The sequence below is a fragment of the Mizuhopecten yessoensis genome, unplaced genomic scaffold (assembly GCF_002113885.1).
Source record: "Mizuhopecten yessoensis strain PY_sf001 unplaced genomic scaffold, ASM211388v2 scaffold9133, whole genome shotgun sequence".
NCBI classification, from domain to species: Eukaryota; Metazoa; Mollusca; class Bivalvia; order Pectinida; family Pectinidae; genus Mizuhopecten; species Mizuhopecten yessoensis.
Genome location: NW_018407895.1, coordinates 836291 through 863285, shown reverse-complemented (window position 1 = coordinate 863285; position 26995 = coordinate 836291). Strand labels below are relative to the sequence as shown.

General features: G+C 35.8%; 1 protein-coding gene across 1 annotated transcript; it reads right to left on the bottom strand.

Moving 5' to 3' along the window:
• Positions 1-537: 537 nt before the first annotated feature.
• On the bottom strand, positions 538-19406 carry LOC110457416 (protein ABHD18-like). Its single transcript, XM_021508693.1, has 13 exons — positions 19270-19406; positions 18899-19038; positions 18368-18616; positions 16121-16208; positions 15132-15232; positions 13302-13383; positions 11832-11913; positions 11477-11504; positions 10876-11014; positions 9999-10088; positions 8756-8857; positions 7644-8164; positions 538-6607 (listed from the first exon to the last, which is right to left on the bottom strand). The coding sequence occupies exons 3-13, from the start codon at positions 18460-18462 to the stop codon at positions 6556-6558; spliced, it is 1380 nt and encodes a 459-aa protein (XP_021364368.1). The 5' UTR covers positions 18463-18616; positions 18899-19038; positions 19270-19406; the 3' UTR covers positions 538-6555.
• Positions 19407-26995: the final 7589 nt, after the last annotated feature.

Here is a 26995-nt window from a genome sequence, read left to right as displayed (position 1 = left end):
TTTACATATTTGACCCCTGTAACCTTGAAAATTGGTGAAGGTTATTTATTTGAACAATCTTGGGAGCCCTTCATCCCAGTTTTCTTCTGGCCAAATATCATCAACCTAGGCCTTTTGATTATTAAGAAGTTGTTTAAAGAAAAATATTGACGCCGGACGTGGAACGACCGACAGACGGATGCTGCACCACGGCGTAAGCTCACTTGGCCCTTCAGGGCAGGTGAGCTAACAACATGCAGTGATCTACCTTGTATTTCTAGGTTCAATTATTTTTTTATATACGAGTTATCTACCCTGTGTATCTACATATAAAATAATTTCACACTAAGTAAGTTATCTAGATCGTTAAATTTGTATACACAATCATGCCTTGGATTTTGATATCTACCAGTTATCTTAGGTATTTCAATACATATCTACATTTCTTTCAATATTAACTGATTATCTACCTTACATTTTTATATTTACCTTAATTTCTATTCCTTTATCTATATTGATCAAGTAATCAATAAAATAACAACAGAAAACAAAGGAAAGTTTCTTGTTAAGCACTTTATGGTATCTCTCATCATGATAATACAAATATAACAGATGATACATAATCATATATATCTCCAGGTCTACAAGTAACATGTACAGGTAATAGACATAGTAGTAAGTCTACAGCACATGTACAGGGTATAGACATAGTATCAAGTCTACAGCACATGTACAGGGTATAGACATAGGATCAAGTCTACAGCACATGTACAGGGTATGGACATAGTATCAAGTCTACAGCAAATGTACAGGGTATAGACATAGTATCAAGTCTACAGCACATGTACAGGGTATAGACATAGTAGTAAATCTACAGCACATGTACAGGGTATAGACATAGGATCAAGTCTACAGCACATGTACAGGGTATAGACATAGTATCAAGTCTACAGCAAATGTACAGGGTATAGACATAGTAGTAGTAACAACCAAAAGGGGATTCAGTGTCAGAATACAAGCTCAGTTCGTGAGATCAGTACCATGGAATGCTGCCAGCACACTGGTTCTCAAGTCTTAGTCAAATTCTTACAGAGCAGATAGAATACAGTATACTGGGAGAGTTTGCAGGTTAACTGGTAAAATCCATGTTTGCACAATCTTATCTTCCCCCTTCTCATGTTAACACTATATTTATATGCTGTGTATGGATATGTTCTGCGATGGTCAATTCATCCTCATATCTGAGGGCAAAAAAGGCTTAAGTTCAATTGTGGTAAAAATAAATTAAAAAAACCTGGTACAAGTAGTCTCTGAATGTCTATATCTTTGAATCTCAAACTTAACACAACAAACTCTTTGTGGAGCAAATTAGTACAACTGAGGTCATTTTAAATATTTCCATGTTACTAGACATTGCATAGTAGACATTATGGCAAATAGGAAATATACAATCATGCACCAATTCACATCATTATCATAAAACTTCTTAACCATTTCAGCAAAGATTAGTTTCAATATATATAACAAATTTTGTCTTGCAGAATCTGAAATAGTACAGAGAATACTGACTGAACTGTAACCTGGCCTTCAATACATCCTGTATAAAATATGTCATATTGTTTGGCCCATATATGCTGGTATCCCTGTCATTTGCCCTGACATAACTGACACACCAGATAGCTACTGTTGATGTCGGTGAGAACAGAGTTTCCTGTATTACAGAGAAACTCATCGTCTACCTAAGTACCCAGGAAATGTTTTACCAGCTATATTTCAAAATCCTAGGAAATTATATAGATTACATTTTAGTACATAAAACTTTGCTTATACATGTATCCATAAGTTTTTAGTCAGGGTATTTCTTAAGGATGTTAATTATATATATTCACCTGATTCAAACCAAGATGAGATAATTTTGTACACTTCTCCACTTGCAGTAATACTGAGTATTCCATTAATTCATTCACCCCTATTTATTTAAACTGGACTTACCCAGTCTTTGATTTGGTCATGTTCAAATGTGACATTAGGGGTGAATGGTAAGTTAACCTTTCTGTATAATGCCAACTTTCATAAATGGTAAACTATAGTAATGAATAACTAAAATATGTTCAAAATATTAGTTATCAAGTGATATTTTGGCACTCAGTTCATCTTATGTGGACTAATATTACAAAACCATCAACAATTTGTGAAAATAAATAGGAAGAATTTTCATGATTTTATCAATAATCGTATATATATATTACAGGTAGTAATTGTTTCTCTCTTACAAATACATGTGCAGCTACCCACATTTCATTGCATGATATCAAAATACTTAATTTGTAAATGTAGATGAGAACACAACACAAGTACATTCGTTAACATAATAACAAAACAAAGGTAAAAGTTAACTAGATGTATAGCGGCCTCTCTGAGAACGGTGCCGGCTCCTAGATAACGGTATTCGTCTGTGATTGAAAAATAAAAAGATGATTTGATCAAGTCTATCAAGTTTCATAAAAAATTTGGTAAGAAGGTTAAAAGCAGTACTGAGAAAATGTTAGAGTAATCAGAGAAGGGACATTCCAAAAAAAACACTCACTGAAACCAAAAATACAACTATCCACTACAATCATGTGCAAGTTTCATAAGAAGGTAAAATGCAGTGCATCAGACAGAAAAATTGGGGAACACTCTGAATTCAAAACGCATTTTGTTAATTCCATTAACTAACTTAAAAGTATCCAAAAAGAGGTGTTCTATCGGGGTGTGTGTGTGTGTTATCACGGAAACGATTTATAGAAGTAGAGAGAGGTATGCATGGACCATAGACCCATCAAAGGGAAAATACCAGTTCAGATCAAAGCAGAATTCTGTCTTAAACATGTTTTCACTTTAAGATTTCCTGAATCATATCAACAAACTGAAACACTTAATAGCAGGAACCTATTTCAAATGAGAAAGCACTGAAAAATACCGGATCAAACCAATATGGTTAATAATAATAAACTTCATAAATAAATAGTAATACCAGCAACACAGTTATCCCCATACAATCTACATGTGATAACAATCATTTCTCTTTAAAACAAATCAGTGAACAAGTGCCTTCCTCAATACACCAGGTTTCCTCCTCACTGCTGAGACTCTGTAACACCGCCAGTGTAATTAGGTTGTCTACATGTTTAACACTGGGACGAACATATGGATGCAGTTTCATAGTAATTTTCGAGTTACTTCATTTCTAGAAAACTGCATAAAAAATCCAAAGTCACAAAGTTTTTGCATCATATTAAATATCCTTAATGGTTTTCTGTGATATTTCTCAGGTTTGAGTCAAGTTTAACAGGATGGGTGGATAGGACATGAACCATAGGGGAGACAATATCCCTGAACTGGTGAAGAAAGGTTGACCTGTTATGTTTATCTAACACTCATTAGTTAATTCAAAGATTTTAAAAAGACACTTAATAAAACTGGTAATATGAGATAAACACGATAACCTGCCTTGAGTCATGGGTAATCCTCTGTACTGTTCGCTATGAGATGACCTACAATCTAGGTTTTGATAAAGCGGTATATAAGAACCTCAATAATTATTATTATTTGTACACAGGAGAATAAAATCATCTCCACAAAGAAACCCTTCTCCTGTTTATACGTTACACAACAATGTACTTCCATTATAATGTTTACAAATGTTTACCAGTGGAAAAAATTCTCAAGGATCTACACTCACAAATGATCCAAAATGAACAAATACATGTCAACAGAAAGGAAAAATACTACAGGACACAAAAACAGAGGATCATACTGTTTCCTGAGCTAAACACAGACTTATGACGGCAAGATCATGTACACATGGTACACAGGTTTGATTTGATTGAGTCAACACATTGTGGTATCCAATGACTACATGTTGTATAATTAACTGTAGATATCTGGCAGATGACCATCACACAAAAAATTTGGCACTCTGCAGCAATAATGACGTGCTGCCATAAGCCTACATATTAAAGTCTGTACCCCAATGGTTTTTAATAGAATGACCTGGACTAGACCTCACACACACACACTTAAATATATAAACAAAATATAACCAACAACAGTGCTCTGAGTGTAAAGATTTAGCAAACCTGAGATTTGAACCAAAGACTTCAGATTGTTAAAATTTCACTCTAACCGACTGAGCTGCCTGGTCAATGTAAATGCCCCGACAGAGGGTCAAGGATCCTTAATGCAAAATGTACTAGCATCTACTGCCCCAAACTAAACTGTGAGAACTGAATTACATAAGGGAAGATTATAGTTGATCCATAAGTCTAGAAATGTTAGTTTTCACATCAGTAGTTGATATACCTTGAAGTATATCATGTAACAGGGATTGCCAATTTTTTAATTTTTTTTAAATCAGTCTACAAACAAATTAACATGTGATCGTTAGGTACCATTCATTCCACACCTCGTGATATTAATGCTAAACAACTTGTATGAAGTCTGAACCTACAACCTAGATATCATAATGACTGTACATATACATAATAGGTGCAGTGTTGGATCCCTGAGGTAGTGAAACAGTAAAATACCGGTAACATTGTAAATAGTATCGACAACTTGTATACTTGTATACACAAGGTGTTAAAATGTACAACACAATCCCGATCACACATGTTCAGTGTACAACACAATCTCAATCACACATGTTCACTGTACAACACAATCCTGATCACACATGTTCAGTGTACAACACAATCCTGATCACACATGTTCAGTGTACAACACAATCCCGATCACACATGTTCAGTGTACAACACAATCCCGATCACACATGTTCAGTGTACAACACAATCCCGATCACACATGTTCAGTGTACAACACAATCCCGATCACACATGTTCAGTGTACAACACAATCCCGATCACACATGTTCAGTGTACAACACAATCCCGATCACACATGTTCAGTGTACAACACAATCCCGATCACACATGTTCAGTGTACAACACAATCCCGATCACACATGTTCAGTGTACAACACAATCCCGATCACACATGTTCAGTGTACAACACAATCCCGATCACACATGTTCAGTGTACAACACAATCCCGATCACACATGTTCAGTGTACAACACAATCCCGATCACACATGTTCAGTGTACAACACAATCCCGATCACACATGTTCAGTGTACAACACAATCTCAATCACACATGTTCAGTGTACAACACAATCCCGATCACCCATGTTCAGTGTACAATACAATCTCAATCACACATGTTCAGTGTACAATACAATCTCAATCACACATGTTCAGTGTACAATACAATCCCGATCACACATGTTCAGTGTACAACACAATTCCGATCACACATGTTCAGTGTACAACACAATCTCGATCACACATGTTCAGTGTACAACACAATCTTGATCACACATGTTCAGTGAACAACACAATCTCGATCACACATGTTCACTTGACAACACAATCTCGATCACACATGTTCAGTGTACAACACAATCTCGATCACACATGTTCAGTGTACAACACAATCTCGATCACACATGTTCAGTGAACAACAAAATCTCAAGCACACACGTTTAGTGAACAACACAATAACATTCTCACATGTTTAGTGAACAATACAATAACATTCTCACACGTTTAGTGAACAGCACAATAACATTCTCACACGTTTAGTGAATAACACAATATCATTCTCACATGTTTAGCGAACAACACAATATCATTCTCACATGTTTAGTGAACAGCAAAATAACATTCTCACACGTTTAGTGAATAACACAATATCATTCTCACACGTTTAGTGAACAGCACAATAACATTCTCACACGTTTAGTGAACAACAAAATCACAATCATACACATTCAGTATAACACAGTCCTCTTCACACGTTAAATTTCTCTATGTATGCATGTCTTTACATCTTCATGTAATTTATTATTAAAAGACAGACCTGTTTTCATAAAGACGCTGGGGGTAGTTTTGTACTATTTATATAGGACAAATAAAACAGAGTATATTGTATTTACATTATCTCTTATTTTTTTATACGGTTTTGTGCTTAGATCTCAGGATAGAAAATTATATCCCTTGTACCATTTTTAATTATTAACTTTCTTTTCATTATATGCTCAAAGGCTTTTTCCTTTTAAAAAAAAAATGAAAAAAATTGTGGACGTTATTCATTTAACCTGCAGTTGGACTCATTATCTTACTTTAAGTAATGTAAATCTGAGTATGTATGGACATCCATATTTATACAACCAAGGAGAAATCAACAAGTTCTACATAATTACCATATAATAACAAATCTCCATTAACTCATTTCAGTTATTGTCAAATACTCAAAATCTTCCTCACTTTTTTCATAATAAAAAACAGTAAAAAACTTCAGGTAACCACTGTTGTTAAAAATATAAACATAACAATCTGCATTGTATGTGATGTGCTGGTCAGGAATATCATCTAAAAATTAATTGTTTGACATTACAAATCATGATCCCACTCAATATGACGTCAGCTGATTACACGGTGTTTTCCTGCAACATGTCGACTAGGAGCACGCTGTCAACTGTGGTACTTCTCTCTACTTCTCTCAAATGCATCAGATATTGCTTTGCTGTAAGTAAAAACAAGTATTCTGGTTAAATAGATCTAAACTTGTGATGGGTCATTGGTAAATAATCATTATTGGTAGCCAGTTTGTAATCGCGAGTAGTAAACTGATTGATGATCAAATGACTGAATTCCCAAATACGCTATAATTTTTACATTAATAGACAGAGTTGTTAAGTATATATAAGGTTTGGTTCCTTTAAAACGAATGAATTACAAGCAATCGTTAAGCAGTTTTTATGTTTTTCCCCTGCATCACCATGGCCATAAATCACACAATAAAAATCATAAAATATTAAGATAACTTTTAATGCACACTTTACACTGTATCCATTTGACACTTTAGTTTGGTAATTGACCAATTATACTGATTATAGAATTTGAGGAAATTGATATTCTGAATAAAAAAGGGCATATCAATCAATTTACCATGATATCCCATCACTAATTTCAACTTTTATTCAAATTCATTTTTTGCAATTTGTCTCACCAAATCTGTAAATATGAGGAGAATTATCATCCAAAGAACTTACCAGCTATATAAAATATAAGTATCAACTTTACTTATTTTACAACAATTATGAAACAAGTCATTTTAACTTATAGTAATCAGTCTTATTGGCCCGGATGTAAGCATGTGTGGGGTCTTATTGTGGAAGGGTATCTGGAGTCCCCGGAGAAAACCCATGTGTTCAGGCGGTGACCCCATACCTTTTCATGTCTGAACAGGGAATCGAACCACTGCCGCCTTGGTGAAAGGCAAGTGCGCTATCCACTGCACCACCAGAACACCAAGTTAGCTTACCAGCTATACTTTATACAAAAGCTAGGAAGGAAAACAACATACCCTGCCTGTCAAACTGACCAATCAGAATTCTGCACTTAACTTTGATGTACAAATTAATAGACCAGTATTTTTATTAACAGATGAAATGACCACATTTAACATGACAACCTATAGCTACAGGCTGGTACTGACCAGGAATCAACCTACAGTACTGATTAGGAATCACTATGGGAGGGACACTCTAATCACTTACATGAAAACTCCTTTATGGCGGATATAGGCTTCAACATGTCCTCCTTCTAGGTAACGAACCTCGGCTCCAGGCCAGATCTTATCCAAGCCTAACACATCATCTCGGGGAATGTAGCCATCATGTTTTGCTGTCACTATTGTGATAAGGCTCTGGTCCACCGGTTTTGTATAATGTCCAAGATGTGTGCACTCATCCATGACACCAATCATGAAACCTAACGCTGCCTCGTCTCTTTTGCCGATTTCCATCCACTTACCACTGATAGACTGATATAAGGGCTCCAGGTTGATATCAGGTGTTTTAATGGATGAAACAGCTGGTAGAATTTTACTTCTCCAAATACCAAGATCTTCAGACACGTTGGCTTGTTCCTCACTATCCAACGGTTTGCTCTCTTGTTTCGGAGGAGAATGGTTGTTTAACACGTAATTTGCAGCCATTTCATATCCCCTTTTAAGGTCCTCAGGATTTTCTATATCAAACACAGCTTTGCGTCCTTCTGAATAAGCCGATGTATCCCACTATAAGTAAAACGTACCAGGACAATATCAACCACGGGTGTACAATTACAAAATGTCATATACTAGTCTGTAGATTGATGTTAAAAAGTTCTACTATCCCGATCTATATTTTCATAGTAAATATAGAAAATGTTCACTATACCTTTAATAATATCTACTGATCCTTGGCATCTGTCTCAAGTTCATTCATTTAATTATTCTAAGTCTCGTTGCTTGAAATGTTTAACTTATATTTTTTTTTTATTAAAATAATTTTAATAAATTACAGGTTTAACAAGTGAATACAATGAAAGAAGAAGTTTGTAATGTTGGCTATACAACAGATGCTTCTGATGGGCTTAACCTAGGAATGAAACTGCTTTACATTATTTTGATATCTATCAAATTTAATTTGATTTTAATACTGTGGTACCTGGTAAATACACTTGTGAAAAATTCAGAACTTCTATTATACTAGAACTTCAACTGTCATGCTCCATATCTTCTAAATAGTAGAAGTGAAATTTTGCACAAAAATTCCAAAAGAACAAGAACTGGTAATTCAACCAGTCATTTTCAGGAACATGTTTTAATTCAAATCTTCTACTCTACCATATCTGGTGCACAAAGCAGGTCAACCAGTCCTTTGTATTCGGATTCATCTTTGTATTGGGATTCAAGCTTCTTCCAATTGATTCCATTCCTCAGAACTCCCTGTTTATAGAAATATAGGTATGATAGACAACATTCCTCAGAACTCCCTTTTTATAGAAATATAGGTAGCAGTACACAGTAGAGGGTTGTTGCCATGGGTGATATTTTTGTTAAATGGCTAACCCCTGTATAATGATATGTAAAAAAATTATGAAAATAAAACTGTACTAAAATTGAAATAAGCATGATGAAGTGGTCTATGTGAGCTTCACATTTGTAAAAAGATTTTTTTGGTTTCGAGAATAAAATTTTGGCCATAATCCGAAAGGCTAGCTTTACAGGAGGTAAAATTTTGACAACAGCACACGCCGCAAAATTGCAAAAAATCAAGTTTTACAACTTTACTGGGACCCAGATAATTCTGCAACCAGGTAGGTAATCTTTAATTTCAGACAGAACTAAGGAAAAAAAATACTAGTTTGGGGGGTCAAAGTTTGGATCAAAAATAGCAATATTTGGCATTTTTTGGTAATTTTTGATGTGGTAACCATGGTTTTCACACAAGTGACATACATAGAAAAAAGAGGTTTATATACCTATCAGTACTTTACATGTATTGTAAATGTAATGCAGTTTTCAAATATATATACATGTATACATGTGTTGTGTAGGGTAAATCCGCTGTGTTTACATTTCCTCGACATGTGACATGTTTATCAGAGTCGGGCCATTTCTACAGTATACTGCTACCTATAGGTATGATAGACAACATTACTCAACACACTCTGTATTTATATTTATATCTATTTTCAGTAGCGTAACTAAAGCAAAAAAAAAAAAACGCAGAAAAAGTCTGACCATTTCCACAAAATCTCAAAATCAATTTTCAACAGTGCAGCCATACGGCCATACAGGTAATGCACTGGATCATTCACAGTATTTCAACAACTCGGTTTGGTGAAATTTGAGTATCAGGAAAAAAATTGTTAGCCTATGGTATGTTTTAAGTAATTATTAGCTAATTCCCGATATTGTCATTTAATGCATTCTTGCACAGCTTTAAAAATATCACTAATAAATTGGGAGAGTTGAATTCACAACCAATAAAATACATTTGGTAGGTTTACTAGTGTGGTACTCTTTGGGAAAGCAGTTAATGAAACATTGTGTAGCATAACCCTTAATAGTGGGAGACATTTACCCTGGTGTAGACAGAGGAAGCTGTGGTCCAGGACAGACACGGAACCAGAACAAGAGGCTTGTGCCAGTTAGTGCCCGCTAAACATGCCATCTGTGGACAAAGAAAACAGCAATAGGTCACACTCTAACTGACTATCATGTAGAGTATGTATATCTTCATGAACTCTTTCTTACAGGGTTAATGTTAAGCTTAGAGAAGAATCAACACCTTCACAGTAATGTAACATGAGACCTAGTCACCCATTATGGACGCCTGATTTTCAATGCCGTTGGCAAACACAACTCATTTTTGTGGCCTTCAAAGAGAGTCAGGGTCAAACTTATCTGAACAAAAGTATTATGGTCTTACACCCCAACATGCTACAAGCCAAATATCATCACTGTTGGCCTTATGGATCTTTTAAAGAAGTCATTTTAAGCTATCAACATATTGTGATCATAAGTCTCTCGGTTATAATAGTTTTTTCACATTTCACCTCTGTGAACTTGAAAGTTTGTCAAAGTTACTCATTCACCCCAGCAGGCTACATGACAAATATCATGATCTGAACAATCTAGGTTGTTCAGGAGGTGTCGTTTAAAGAGGTCAATACATTTGATCTTGAAAGTAGGTCAAGGTCATTTATTTGTCAAGGGTAGACTAGATAGCAACACCCCAGCATGCTATAGACAAAATATTATGACGTTAGGATACATACCACATTTCAGCAGTTTATTTTTATGTATATTCTATGCCGGATTAAGAACAAAAACAACAGTTTCTGAACTGAAGATTACTGAGTGTAGTCACGTAAGACACATATTCTAAGAGTTTTCCACATGTATAGAATACATGTAACTTGTATATGTAGAGGTGAGAAGGTTTGGTAGCTACATACGTGTCCGCCCATGGAGATGCCGGTGATTCCCAGAGGTCCGTACCCTTTACTCTCACACCAGTTTAGGAGGACGAGGGACTCCAGGGTCAGTCCTGCCCCCATCACAAACAGATCATTAACATGTAGCAGGAAGGACCGGCTGTAACAAACCATAAAGACGTCAATCTCAAGTATACTTATAGGATCACTTGCATGTGGAGTAAAGAACCTATCACTTCTGAGTGATACAGAAATCTCAACCCAACCGTCAGACTTTTACAGGTTAAAGCCTTATGCTAAAGTTTAAAATTTGTATCACAAGAATTTCTCTGTCCACATCACATGAGTGATTATTTTTCTCCCAAACTTTCCTCCTTTAAAAATACTCATGCAAAGGGCATGGCAAAATTGAAAACACAACCTTAATGTGATATGGTTATGCTGCATAATGTTGTTATTCTTTATAGAAGTGGTGACATTTTCAAAATACCAACATGTGTGATCATAAGCTGTCTTTCCTTAGAAAGATAAAAGACAGATTTGTTTGTTTGTAGCAAATCTCAAATGAAGGGAAAGATTTGTAAATAATGTTGTTGTCTCAGTAAAACAGTAAACCACTTACGTTTGCTTCTTTGGTTTTCTAGTGCCATCTGTGACCAGGTTAAGGAAAGCTGATAGGTATAACTGTGTTCTTACTCAATTTTGAAATACCCGGTAAGTGGTTGTGAATTGACATTTAAAAATAGCCGACTGAATGTAAGCTTACTCTAATGTTGACCTATATGTATTCTTCAATAATATTTGGTTCAGAGTTGATGAATAGCAGGCTACTTTTGTCGCACCAGCTTTTAATGAGAACACTGTATAATATCACTAATCAACAGGCTGTAATCTGACTACAGAACACATGTAACACGCGTGACTGATACTAAAAAAACGTATGATCTTGTCAATAAATGATTCCACCATAAGGATACAATAAGGGTTTTCCAACAGGATGGAGGCAATGCCTTTCTCCAACAGCGGCATCGCCATCTTGTCTTCTCTAGTTTTGAAGCCCTGTGGAGAGAAAACAACATCAGAATTCATTTAATAACTGTATATCATGTATACTTAGTCTACCAGACCATTCCCTGGTACAGCAGTATCAACAACCTAGTTTTACATTGAAAAATTTACCTAAATAAACACTTTAGATATCCTTTTACTACTTACATGGTCCCCTGTACCAGCCAGGTGTAAACAGACAGGCTTGTATTTTTACTACTTACATGGTCCTCTGTATAGGCCAGGTGTAAACAGACAGGCTTGCATTTTTACTACTTTCATGGTCCCCTGTACCAGCCAGTTGTAAACTGACAGGCTTGCATTTTTACTACTTACATGGTCCCCTGTACCAGCCAGGTGTAAAAAGACAGGCTTGTATTTTTACTACTTACATGGTCACCTGTAGCAGCCAGTTGTAAACAGACAGGCTTGTATTTTTACTACTTACCTGGTCACCTGTACCAGCCAGTTGTAAACAGACAGGCTTGCATTTTTACTTCTTACATGGTCCCCTGTACCAGCCAGGTGTAAAAAGACAGGCTTGTATTTTTACTACTTACATGGTCACCTGTGCCAGCCAGGTGTAAACAGACAGACTTGTATTTTTACTACTCACATGGCCCCCTGTACCAGCCAGTTGTAAACAGACAGGCTTGTATTTTTACTACCTACATGGTCCCCTGTATAGGCCAGGTGTAAACAGACAGGCTTGTATTTTTACTACTTACATGGTCACCTGTACCAGCCAGGTGTAAACAGACAGACTTGTATTTTTACTACCTACATGGTCCCCTGTATAGGCCAGGTGTAAACAGACAGACTTGTATTTTTACTACTTACATGGTCACCTGTACCAGCCAGTTGTAAACAGACAGGCTTGTATTTTTACTACCTACATGGTCCCCTGTATAGGCCAGGTGTAAACAGACAGGCTTGGATTTTTACAACTTACATGGTCCCCTGTACCAGCCAGGTGTAAACAGACAGGCTTGTATTTTTACAACTTACATGGTCACCTGTACCAGCCAGGTGTAAACAGACAGACTTGTATTTTTACAACTTACATGGTCACCTGTACCGACCAGGTGTATACAGACAGACTTGTATTTTCACTACTTACATGGTCCCCTGTACCAGCCAGTTGTATACAGACAGGCTTGTATATTTACTACTTACATGGTCACCTGTACCAGCCAGTTGTAAACAGACAGACTTGTATTTTTACAACTTACATGGTCCCCTTTATCGGCCAGGTGTAAACAGACAGGCTTGTATTTTTACAACTTACATGGTCCCCTGTACCAGCCAGGTGTAAACAGACAGGCTTGTATTTTTACTACTTACATGGTCACCTGTACCGACCAGGTGTAAACAGACAGACTTGTATTTTTACTACTTACATGGTCACCTGTACCAGCCAGTTGTATACAGACAGGCTTGTATTTTTCTGACTGCCAGTTCTTAGGAAGAATCATCTTGAATCTGTAAAAACAAAACGTCATGAAAAAGAATCAAATATAGAAATAAATTTGATATTCCATCACAGAATGTTTATCAGACCGATGCAGTCCAACATATAAGTTTATTATCATTTTCTATAAGATAAATTTTACAGAAGTATTGTATGAAAAACCATTGACCAATCAAATTGCAGACTTTTAGGAAAAAATCACCAGATTCCCCAGGATCAAACTGAACCTCATCATATGTATTATCATGTGTTTTGACAAATTATTTTTTAAACACCCAGTCAATTATGTATTTCATTCCATTACATATTGAGCTTTCACTATTGATAAAGATTATAATTAAACTAGACCACCAAATCGAAATTCTATAGGTACAGGACCCAGGACTTTATCCTTCCGAACTTGCATTTTATCATTTTTTAGTAATATATATGATTACAGTTACAAGCTGTATTGTAAATCAAGAAAAAATACTAAGACATGTATCCTCTGACATCACATGTTTGTATTACCCTGTTCTCCCCTTATATGTGTCTGTCTATCAAACATCAATGATAATAGATCATATAATTTGGGAAAACTATAAGACTTTTTCATGCCAAGGGGTGTAGGATAGGGAATTCCACCCAAGTTTTTTTTAATTTGGTAAAACCTGAGACCATGGCGAGGGTTTTCCAAAATTTGAAAAATCCAGAGGGTTGAATTTCCCTATCCTATACCCTTGGGCATGAAAGAGTATTTTTTATCTCATTCCAACTTTCAGAATAAGCTCAGAAACCATGAAAATGCATTTGGACTGGCTACCATTTTGAAAATATAAATTCCCCCTGAATTTTTTTGACGAAAACGAATTTGTCAGGGATATTTAGCATACACCATATTTGCAAACAGAGTTTACACAGAAAAAATAATCGCATCTTTCTAATGTGTACGGTAAGTTTATTGTAAAAGGTTTTAATTTCATTGCGTTGCCTTTTCCGCATTGCTGCCCCGGTCTTTTCCAAATTTGTGACTTCATGTCATTGTTGAGCCATTGTGATGTCAAGCCCATGTAAGATAGACTCAGCGAGCATTGTTATCTTACATGGCTAGCGCTATCTTACATGACCGAGAGAAAATTGTATGAAACAACTGACCAATCAGATCACAGTATATCAAATGGAAATGGATATGAGCAAATTTACTAAACATCTTAACTCAAACTTTGTTTTCTGATGATGACGAGAAATCAACTGTCTAAGGAAATGAAGGAGACCTTAGACAACCATAAAATTGTAACAGGAGAGGACAAATGCACGGCCAGACTAGGGTTCGAACCTGGGACCTTCCAAACTCTAGACGGAAGCTCTACCAATTGAGCTATAATATCTGATCGCCGACGATCGACCCAGTCTAGTTCCGCTACACAATACCACATACATTTGTACATTCAAAAGATGTAAAATTGAAATTCAGGCTATCAAAATGCGCTACTGTGATGCTTTTTTTGTAGGGTAGTAATCTTCATGATTTTCACACTCATTGTGGTAATTTTCCTGTGAAAAACATGTCCCACAAAATTAATAGCTAATTATTGTATCATTCTTATCATAGCACTTTGTGTCATGACAGGTAGACCTGAAATCTGCATAAAAGATCCTATGAAACTAACAATTTTAGTAAATCCAGGAGAGTTGGAAGGAAACACAAAAACAAAGACTTGCATAGCCTCGCCTGGCTGGATAAGAAATTTGTATGTGGACAAAATCTGAACACCCTCACCTAGCCGTTCTAACTTCCTCTGGCATAACTCCAGGCAAGTGTCTCTGAAACGGTGACATAAAATGGCCTTCTATGGTCTTCATGCCTTTTTTCTCTTCCTCCTATATGAAAAAATACTGGTCGTTAGTTTCTATAAGTGATGATCATGAGGTCAGGCTAGGGCATACAGTTTACACGTATAAATAAATTATCTAAAATATGTCACATATCAACATGTACACAACAGTTACAAGGATTTGTAGACAAAGCAATAGCTATATGATATGGGCCAAATTAAATAAACCTAGATTAGTTATCAAGAGTCTATTTTCTGGGGAAATATTGTCAAAACTATGCTTGTGTGTATAAAAAAATCCCCTTTTTTGTGATAAAGATAAGCCCTCAAAGAATATAACGTGTGAAATACTCTTTAAACATTATGAAATACTTGTGGTAAATTGTATTGACAAGGGATTTAATTTGATAAAAAAAATAATCATTAGGTACATGAACAACTCCAGATTCCATCTGAAGTGGTAATGATAAACCTCAGTACAGAACTACCATATCAATTTGTGGGACATAGATGCATGAACAACCAATTAAAAAGAGAACGGATTAAATCATATCCGTTATGTTTCAAGGATTTTGGGTGAAAACTGTGGTACTAAATAATTGACAAGATGTGTTGTTTTTGTACACAAAGGGCAATAACTATGTTAAGTAACTAATTGGTTAATATATCTAATATATACAAGCACAACAACATTTGATGGTCGTAACCCTGTCAAATATCAAGGGATTACAACAAAAACTGATGGAGAGGACATATAGATGGACAACACATTACAAAAATACATATGTATTTCAAGTCAGGCATATACTGTACCAAGAGGATGTTCAACATATCAACTGTAGGATGGATGCTTATAAAGCTTTGTGTTGTCCACTTATCTTAACATTTTGTCCTGTTCCAACACTTAAATAACAGGAACAACAAGTATACCTACCTTGTCAATAGTAACTGTGTCCAGTGACATGTTCACCATGTATTTACAAGTATCCCTGTTAGACATCTTCTTGCGAAAATCAAATATCCTAAAAGCACAAGATTGTTATGGTAATTTTGTTTACATTATTTTACAAGTATGACATTTGATATAGCACCTTACCTACCTAAAATAGGCAGCTGTAAGTGTGTAATTCATACAATTAATACGATGAATATAGCTGCCTTGCAAGAGCTGCCTTAATGAGGCATTAATTACTGGTTCTATGTTACCTGGCTAACATCTCCTGACATATGCTTTCCTGATTGTGTGTTAGAGATGTGTAAATGTTTTATTTCCAAATGAGATCATGGTTCCAACAGAACTTGTTTTTCCATGTATATATATATAGGGCCACTTCAGTTATATGTTACAACACAGACATTGAACCATATACCCCTAACCATTTTTATACTCATAATTGAGCACATAAATGAGCTTTATGTTGTATTGAAGCACTGTTTCGCTCTTTAGATCACTGATCTAATATGAGAGAAAGCTGCTTTATATGTTAGTACAGTAGTCCTCAAGTATACCGCCAATTTTTGTCTAGAGCCAATTTTGGCAGAACAAACACCGGTGGAGATATAATTTACATTTGCACCATTCACCTATTTGTAACACAGTCTGGGATGCAGAGCACAGACACCTATGGTCGTCACAGGTTTTGATCAGGGGCAGCTCCTACCTGAGTGGATTGTTTCGTGGGAACCATTTTATCTCTCAGTGTATTCAAACATTAAATATCATGTTCCATTGTGTTGTGTATTGATCCAAAAAACAGTTTACATAGCAGTGGCAATTCAAATATGAATCGATGGAAATTTTGTTTCCCTTCTGATAGAGGCCAGACTTCTTAATATTGGTGTCATGATGACCTAATATGGAAATTGTAGCAAACATGGTGGCACATGTACATGTAGCTATATCATATTTGGCCATGCAGGTCATATATATATAGTAACAGGAATTGAGAAAACATCACATGTGGACTGTCATGGTGGTCCTTTTTGTTTTCGTTATAAAGAGTTGTTTTATTTCAGTAAGGATTCATTATTTCATTAATCATGCATTATTTTGCTAACATTATACTCATGTGAGGCATTATTTATAAGTAATCTTCAAGATTGATTGAACAGTTCTGGTTTTGCTCCATTAGCCAGCATCCGATCGATTCTGAGTTCTGACCGTCTCATTGTCAGAAGCAATATTATTGCCAGGGGCGTTTCTAGGATATTTGAAAGAATGTAATCTTTCGCCGAGCGGAGCGAGGCTAAAACATTTTTGGACCTTTTTTTTTGCTAAAAAACATAAAATAATTGTGAAATGCACTAATGTAACTGTTCCAGACTTGGAGCATGTATATTTTATAGTTAAAGTGTCAGGGTTTGACATTTTTTATGCCGAATTCTCTCCATTAATTGTCTATGGTATATTAAAATGATTGGATGGATCTTAACAGCAGTAGACCAATAACGAGAAATTCCAAATTCTAGGGTATAAGGCTTTACTTAAAATTTCAATAGTCCTAGGCCAAGTTTTATGAACGGGAGAAGCTCCTGGATGTCAACAATTTATACTACTCGCAGAGTCGAATACGACGGAGAAACGAAATTTTACGGATCACCCATCGAATCAGTATAAAAAGAAATCAGAGTATGTGTTTAATTAATGAATATGATAAATTGCCATATTCAATACANAAAGGGGGGGGGGGGGGGGCGTACACCCATTACGCCCTCACCTGGACCCGCCCCTGATTGCAACCAATGTGCTTATACATGTAGCAGTAAAATTACCAAAATGAAATATGAAAGGTACAAACAACAACCACAAAACACAATAAAAACATTTGAGGTGACTGGTTTTTCTTTCATGTGTACTTTGGGTAACTCACGTTTCCCTGTAAAGGTGGACCAAAAAATGTAAACAATGGTGATATTAAGTTGGGGTAAAAAACAGTTTTGTATTTGAAAACGGTTGGCAGATGGCAATATGCAGGGATGGCAGTATTAACAGGGTTTTACATAGTAGGGAAAAATGTTTCTAATTTAATCATGGGGGCATGCAGGGTTGTAGCAATAAGAACAGAGGGACTTTATATACTGTACAAATGATAAAGGTACATGTATCGCTAAAGGTACTAAAATAGCAACAAAAGACATATATATACTTCGAATGGATAGTTATAATTATGTTAAAACTTACTTTTTGAGATTCTCTGGTGCTCCCCATCCATTCTTAAAGAACTTATAGACGATTACACTACGGAAAGCAGTGTCCACTTTACTGAGCTGACTCATGGTCAATATCTTGTTTTTGGTGTACCAGTCACCAGCACCTTCAGTAGTTCCAACTCAATGCACAGATATGTTGGATATGACTCCAAGGTTGTTAGTTTTTTTTGGTTTCCAACAGATACTTTTTTATCAGCTACTTTTAATCTATGTTTGGAATCTGAAACAGATGGAAAATTTTCATTATTACTTTGTATCACAACTTAATTTTAACTGGTTTTAGTTCTGCTAACTATGCTATCTCATAAGTAATATGTGGATAAATGATTTCGTTATGTATAATCAAAACAAAAGATGTGTTTGTGAAATCTAAGGTGGTTATGAAGGTTTTAAAATCATAGAGTGTGTAAATATCAATAACAGATGTCGGTAAAATAGAAGGTTTGTAGTATAGAGATAAATTATCAGTGTTTGTAAAATCTGGGGTAGAGGTTATATTTACCTTACACAGCGAGTTTCGATACAGTATTGTTTACTGTCAAAATGTCGGTCAGGAAAGCAGGTCACCTCGCCCTATCGTAATTCGTATGTATACAGGTCAAGCCGTGTTGATATTGGTTCGCATATAATAAAGATGGCTACCTGAAGTAAATATACGTGAGGATGGTTATTATGTAGTAAATATTATATATAGCAGCTGGTATTAACAAAACAGTTCGCCAACGTATCTACCTGGTTATCTTCCAAATGTCAAAAATAACCCGGGTTACAGTACCGATGTAACAAAATAAATTTTAAATCGTTTACAACTGGAGATAAGAGCGTCTCGACTGCCTTCACTGTGAGAACCACGATAGCGTAGTAAATACTAACCTTTAATTGGATTTTCGACAAGTCATGTATCATGCGATTTCGAATAGTATCGTCCGATGGTTTCGTCAGTCGTGCTCCCGTTCGATATTAACATCACCTGATACTGACAGTCTTTAAGAAGTTTGAATGGTAACAGAAATTATACAAAACATTTTGACGATTTGTTAGCAATATTATAAATGATCACGATGAACTCGGAACCGGTAAAAAGTTCCGGATAACTCTAACAAAAAAGAAGAAAAACCATCCATAGACTTGATCATAATTATCTTTGCACGTCAATTCCTGGGATATTAATAATAGTTTCTTTTTATTTTATAAAGATTTTAATTTGTTGTTTTTTATAAGAGTTCGTGACGTAAAGAAATCTGACGAAACCACAAAGATGATCAGTGCATGCGCATGCGCACCTCGCTCTTATGACATGGGTATGATTCAGAGGGACAGGGTGGATCACCCCACCAGGAAAAATAGACGTCATATCTGTATGTTTTTAAATTCTTCCCATGGAAAATTAAGCAGTGGTGTCTATTTTGATTTTAAAATAAAAATCTTTTTTTTTTAAGCGAGGCACGTTCGGGCGGCAATTCCGACAGAAAAAGTCTTCAAATTCTTCACTGAAATCAGAGACGTATAGGCCTAATACATTATATTATTATATGTATTATACGTCTCTGCTGAAATACGGACATGCTTGTCCCTTTGTCATAATGAAAGACATGGAATTTCACTTCCTAATGGCGCATAAACACTTTTATAAAATGGGCTGAACTAACCCGGTCTTCCCTATTTCAGTAACTTTCCTGTTAATCATATTGAATATGCTGTTCAAGTCTGGTGCCTCATTTAGAAAAACATGTAGCAACAATCGAGAATGTTCTAATCTGTTATACGGAACGTTTGCAAAGATTCTCACTACCGACGTTAGCATATAGGCGATCACGTGGTGACTTGATAGAGGTACATGCATATAAAATAATTTCCGGGAAATATGACAGAGAAGTCGCAGACTTGTTTTCGGTCAACGACGGTCAAGCACACGTGGGCATAGCTTTAAGATATATAAAGGGTTTTCAAAGTTGGATGTAAGGAAATATTCTTTCACGCAGATATTTGTAGATATGTGGAATAGCCTTCCATTTAATGTTGTAAATGCGATTTCAGTCAAACAATTTGAGTACGAACTTGATGAACATTGGACAAATCAGCCACAAAAGTATTGTTTCAAAGAAGAAGAAAAAAAGCTGTGAACATTAAATTTATAATTTAGTATACTACGAGCTGATTATCAAAGGTACATATTTCATGTATATTGTCAGAATAAATCTGTGTATCTGTGTATCTGTACGGTGTATTAGCTCAAAAGATCATTGGGCACGTGGACTGCCATGGCGTTTTCCCCATCCTAAGTGACTATCATTTGAAATCCAACCTTATGAAAAGCCAAATTAACATATATTTAAATAATTGCTTTTATCTTCAAATAACTGAAGATAGTTACAATTCAATTGAAGATAGGTGCAAATTGCCAATTCAATTGAATATAGGTTGAATTCAATTGAAGATAGTACACATTCAATTGAAGATTGGTACAAATTGGAGATATCATAGGTACAAATAATTATACCTATCTTCAGTTGAATTGAACCTATTTTCAATTTATTGTATCTATCCTCAATTGAATTGCACATATCTTTAATTGAATTGTACCTTTCTTTAACTATTTGAAGATAGGTGCAATTAGTTTAATATATGTTAATTTGGCGTTCCATACAAGCTGACTGTATTTTGTACTGTAATAAATTACAAATTGTTATTAGTTTGTTGTACACTATTATCTATATCAATAGTCAGTTAGGAAAACTATTTTATTACATATTGAATGTATCCTTTTATTTTTCATTTCATTTTATTAGCTCGCCTGGCCCGAAGGGCCAAGTGAGCTTATGCCGTGGTGCGGCGTCCGGCGTCCGTCCGTCCGGCGTCAAAATTTTACTTTAAACAACTTCTACTGAATAACAAGGAGGCCCAGGCTGATGATATTTGGCCAGTAGCATGCTGGGATGAAGGGCTACAAAGTTTGTTCAAATGAATGACCTTGACCCACTTTCAAGGTCACAGGGGTCAAATATGTTAAAATATTCAAACCACTTCTTCTCAATATCCAAAATGCACAGGGTACTGATATTAAATGGACTACCAAGTTTGTTCAAATGAATGACCTTGACCCACTTTCACCCTAATGTCCTTGTTCGACATTCAAGGTCACATGTGTCATATGTTTAAATATTTTAATTGGTTTCTTATGAATCAAACACTGATATTCTGCCTGTAGCTGTATTTTAGGCCACTTTTAAGATTGCAAGTGTGAGATTAATACCAGGTGAGCGATGCAGGCCCATTGGGCCTCTTGTTTCATTTTCTTCCATTGGAAAACTACCTTTAATCAACATCCACTATCCGATATTTATATAGGACATGTATATGTAGAAATTGTGAGATTCACCATTTAGAGTACTTATTCACATGCTTTCTATATTCACTATCATTTGATTATATTAATAATGTATATATTGACTTATCTGACACTTTAATACTAATTTATATCCATTGCGTTTATAACCATATCAATGCATCTTAGTTATATTTAGCTTCCAATTAAAATCACACTTCGGCCGTATAAAGACTCGATAGATTATCTTATAAAATGATTACATAACTGTGTTACAGAAATATCAATTACACATAATAATAATAATAATAATAATAATAATAATATACAACATTTATATAGCGCCCTATATAATTTGTAAAATTACCCTAAGGCGCTTTACAACATATGGATAATAGTAATGGTTATAATTGTGAAAACAAACAACAAAGGCTTGCAATCACTTTCATACATTTAACAAGCAATGTGCACATAATTGAACAAATAAAAAGGTGGTATTTACATGACGTCTTTGCAAAGATTCTAAAATGCAGACGTGAAGAGGTGAGTTTTTATGTCCCTCTTGAACTTGGCCAGGGTATTTGACTTCCTAATAGCAGATGGTAAGCTATTCCACAACGTAGCCGAAACCCTCCCAAAGCATCTGTTTCCGTAGGTCACAGTACGAGATTTTGGGACACACAACAAAGATTCTGACTCCGACCGCAGTGATCTTGACGGCTGATACAGGGTAACAAGCTCCTGTAGGTACTGACGAACTGCTCCATTCAGTGCCTTGTATGTGTATACCAGAATTTTGTACTGCGACCTGTATCGTACAGGTAACCAGTGCAACGAATAAAGCGCAGGTGTGATGTGCTCTCTCTTTCGAGTACGAGTAACTAGCCGTGCTGCATTGTTCTGGACCCTCTGCAGACGACTAGTTCGTCAGATATACCACAGAGCAGGCGTTACCATAAACCAACCGAGAGGTAACAAGTGAATGCACCAAACTCCTGCATGCATCTACAGTTAGAAACTGCCGAATACAGCCGATGTTCCTGATCTGGTAGTAACAGGATTTGGCAATAGCGTTCACTTGTTTCTCCATGTTCAGAGAACTGTCAAAGTATACACCTAGGTTTTTAACAGCTGGAACAGTCTCAATAGTTCTGGCACCAAACTTGAGCTGGAGAGCCATTGTTTGGTGACACTTTAATAATAATAATAAATAATAATAATAGACTTTATTTAAATTCGATAACACATTGAGTCCATGACTGGTCTCACATGTGGTCGACATAAAATGTACAATATTTACAACAGCAATCCACTTTGGGGAAAAGACGATTAGTTCCGTCTTTACCTGATTAAGTTTAAGCATGTTGGCGTTCATCCAGATACTGATATCTGTCAGACAAGCTTCCAGACTTTCTGAGACTGTATTCCAACATATGGAGTTATCTCCCCTTAAATAATAGGCTTCTGAAGAATGGTGTTTACCATCAACTCATTCTTTTGTATTTCTACTTCTGCAAGTTTAACCTTAAGCAGTTTATTGCAGTTGCTATCATTATATCAACATACGAGAATAAATTATTGTATGATACATGCATATGTAGACTTGGGCTCAATGGTGTAAAACATGTATTGACTGTAAATTGAAAATCATATTCTGGGATATTTATAATATTCATTTTCACTCTTTCCCCCGAAATAGTTGTTTAAGGAAACGTAACATTGGTTCATATGACTGACGACCATCTTTAAAGGGCCTGTCAAACCTAGCCGATTCGGGTCGCCGGAGCTATACCGGAGCACATGGCGATTTTCGGGGATCGGTACTAGTACGGCAGCGCTAAGAACGGTAGTACATCGTCAGGACACCGTCAGAGCATCGGCGAAAAATTTAACAACGGCAGGCGACGGTAGGAATTCTTGAGAAGTAACCAAGGCGCCTTATTATGGAATAACAGAAGAAAGTGTAAGAAATGAACTATCAAAGTTAAATCCAAGTAAATTGCAGGGTCCGATATGGTACATCCTGATTGTTAAAAGAATTAGCTGATTCAATATGTAAACCGTTTACAATTTTTTTCAATACCTCTCTACAAGAAGGAACTGCCCCTTAATCGTGGAAATGGCAACTAAAACCGCTCTATTTAAAAAAGGTGATCGATCAGATCCGGGAAACTTTAGACCAGTAAGTCTGACAAGTGTTGTCTGTAAAACCATGGAAAGATTACTGTGAAGTGAAATGGTGTTGTATATGGAAGACAACAGATAACTTAGTGATAGGCATTTTGGATTTTTATTTTGGAGGTCAACAGTGCTTCAGTTGCCTAAAATCATGGATGATTGGACTAAAATTTTAGATAATGGTAAAGAATTGGATGTAGTTTACTCGGACTTCGTGAAGGCGTTCGATAAAGTTCCACACAGACGTCTATTGCATAAACTCCGAAGTTATGAATTTAGTATGCAGATAATATGTTGGATAGAAAGTCTTCTGAGTGATCGGAAACAGAGACTGCTTGTTAATGGGACATTGTCAGCAGAACATACAGTCATTAGTGGAATGCCTCAAGGAAGTGTGCCAGGTCCAATACCTTTCGTCATATACATTAACGACCAACCTTTACATGTGTGTTCGCTAATGACATTTAAGTTGTACAGAACAATATCTGATGATACCGATGAAAGCTTACTCCAAGATGATCTCTGCAGTTTGATGAAAAGGTCGGATAAGTGGCTTTTAAGTTTCCATCCTAAAAAGTGTAAAGTTATGACCGTGTCAACAAAATATAAAAAGAAAGAACCACGATGTCATCTAACGGACAAGAGAGGAGAAATAATAGCAAAATTAAGGACATGGAGAGGACAGAGAACGTTCAAAGAAGATCTACAAAATTACTCCCAGGATTTAAGACCATTAGCTTCAGCGAGAGACTACGCCGATTGAATCTTACAGGCGCTTGCGCGGATCAACGTGTTCAAGTTTATGAATGGGCTATATATGTTCGATCTCGCCGCTCAAGGCAAAACTCGTGGATACAGTAAAATATACCCAAACAACATTGTCATTTAAAGTTGAAGTACGATCATACGGCGTCTTATATATGGGCTTATTTTATGTTTACCACAATCTATTTCAAACTATATTGATGTGGATATAGAGACAGACATGCCTGCGTCCACTAATATCCTATTGTCCACAAATACCCTATTGTCCACTAATATCCTATTGTCCATTAATATTCTATTGTCCACTAATATCCTATTAATATTATATCGGAATGAATCACACTGCATCATACAGCTGTTTGTCCTTCTAGGACTCATCTGTGATGTTAGGAGCGAAAAATAAAAATTCGTCTAAACCACAGTTGAAACACAATGAGAAGAGTGTTTAACACCCTAGTAACATTATTGAAAGAAATAAGTGGGTTACTGGAGCAGAATGTAGAAATTCGGCATGAGGTTCATCAGTCTGGTAGGAATAATACATGCCAAGTTTGTTTTAAACACAAACAGTTTTTGAAAACTGGCGGAACTTAACTGTAATTTTGAGTGATTATTCTGACGACTGTGTTGTCCACATACTGTGAGTTAATCCTTATTTATTATAATTACCGTCATTGTGTCTGAACACAATCCCTGGAATTTCCACACGACTATAAATAAATAAGGTGAATTTGGATCGCCCTGTCTACAGGCACGTCCAAGTTTGAACATTTCAAAAAAAATACACCATGTTCATAAAGACATAAACTGCCATTCTTATTTAATATTCCTGTCAATTTTATGAATTTTGAACCCAAATTGATCGAGAGTGAACACTTGTTTATTGAACCAAGCTTCCTAGTCGAAAACTTTATCGAAATCGATAAATGCTAGGAAGCCAGGTCTAGTAAAGAAATTGGTTTCCAGATTTCAATACTTGCCTATAATTCCTTTAAATTTTATCGATATTTCCCTTCAAGTGATGGATGTTTAAGATATTTCAGTAGATAGTATTATAATCTGGCAGCTGATGGATGTTTTACGATATTTCAGGAGATAGTATTATAACCTGGCAGCTGTAAAGCCAATAGGTCCAGGACTGTTTTTCTTCAGATTTTTTACTGATATTAAGAAAACTTCCATTGGATCTTTTTGCTATACGTTTTATTTTAATTATGAAGTTTTGGAATTTCGTAATTCGTTAGAAGTTCATTTAGGTTTACCCCTCCTTATCAGCGTACAAGTTAGCATTGATTATTCTCACTTCGTCTAGTAACCTGTCTTTGTTTAGTTATCTCTCATTTTCTATAATTTGGTAACATATTTATTTACGTAAATTTATTTTGTAGGTTGACATATATATTTTAGGCTTATCTCCGCTCTCAATACATAGCGCTCCATCTCTGATTCATTTTACATATTCAATCCTCATACTTTTATTTTCTGCCTTCAACTCAGTTAAATTTCCCTAAAATTACCTGGCGTGTATTACCCGCATATCTTTGTCTTCCATTTGGTGTTCACTCCTTTCATTTTTAATTTCCGCTAAGATATATTTTCATTGACCTGATCTTAAGCAATATCACCTCAAAGTATAGTTGGCAATTTAATACAGATTGGTAGCTGGCTGTATATTAATCAGTTATGTGCTCGTTCTATATATAGGAACAGCATATTATCATAACTGTTTATGAGTCTTCAATATAACTTCGATTTAAATCTGAGTTTTGTAATAAAATATTGTGAAAATATTCTGTTCCCGTATTAAAACTTGCTGGTGACCTAAACCTTTCCAAAATTATAGTTATATACCAATAATAACTGAGTTTATGCCAAAAAGACTACTTTTGTCTTTCTGTTACCGTCCTTCCGTGTGTGTACTACTGCAGACCCGATATTTCTGCGCTGAAACTGGGTAGTTGTCAGAGGTGTTTGATGACATGATCAATGACTTTGACTTTACGTACCTGGTGATACAGCCGTTGTATTGTTCCTCCCTCTGTGATGTACACACGCCTTGCCATTATGGCTGATGTCTATTCTGACCTCTTTTATAAACTGTCTTAGGACACACTGTCTGCCTCTGTTGGATTTTTTTTATCAGTTGTGCTTACGAAAATTTCAGATATCTTTATACTGAAAAGTAACCATGACTTTCTATGTGATTTAAGTGGTTAAGTATTACCTAAATCAGTAGAAACCCTTTTCTGTCTTTTATATATCATAAGTAAAATGCGACAGCCAGACCGGGATTCCAACACGGTACCTCCGAACTAAGCTACCTGGGCGCTG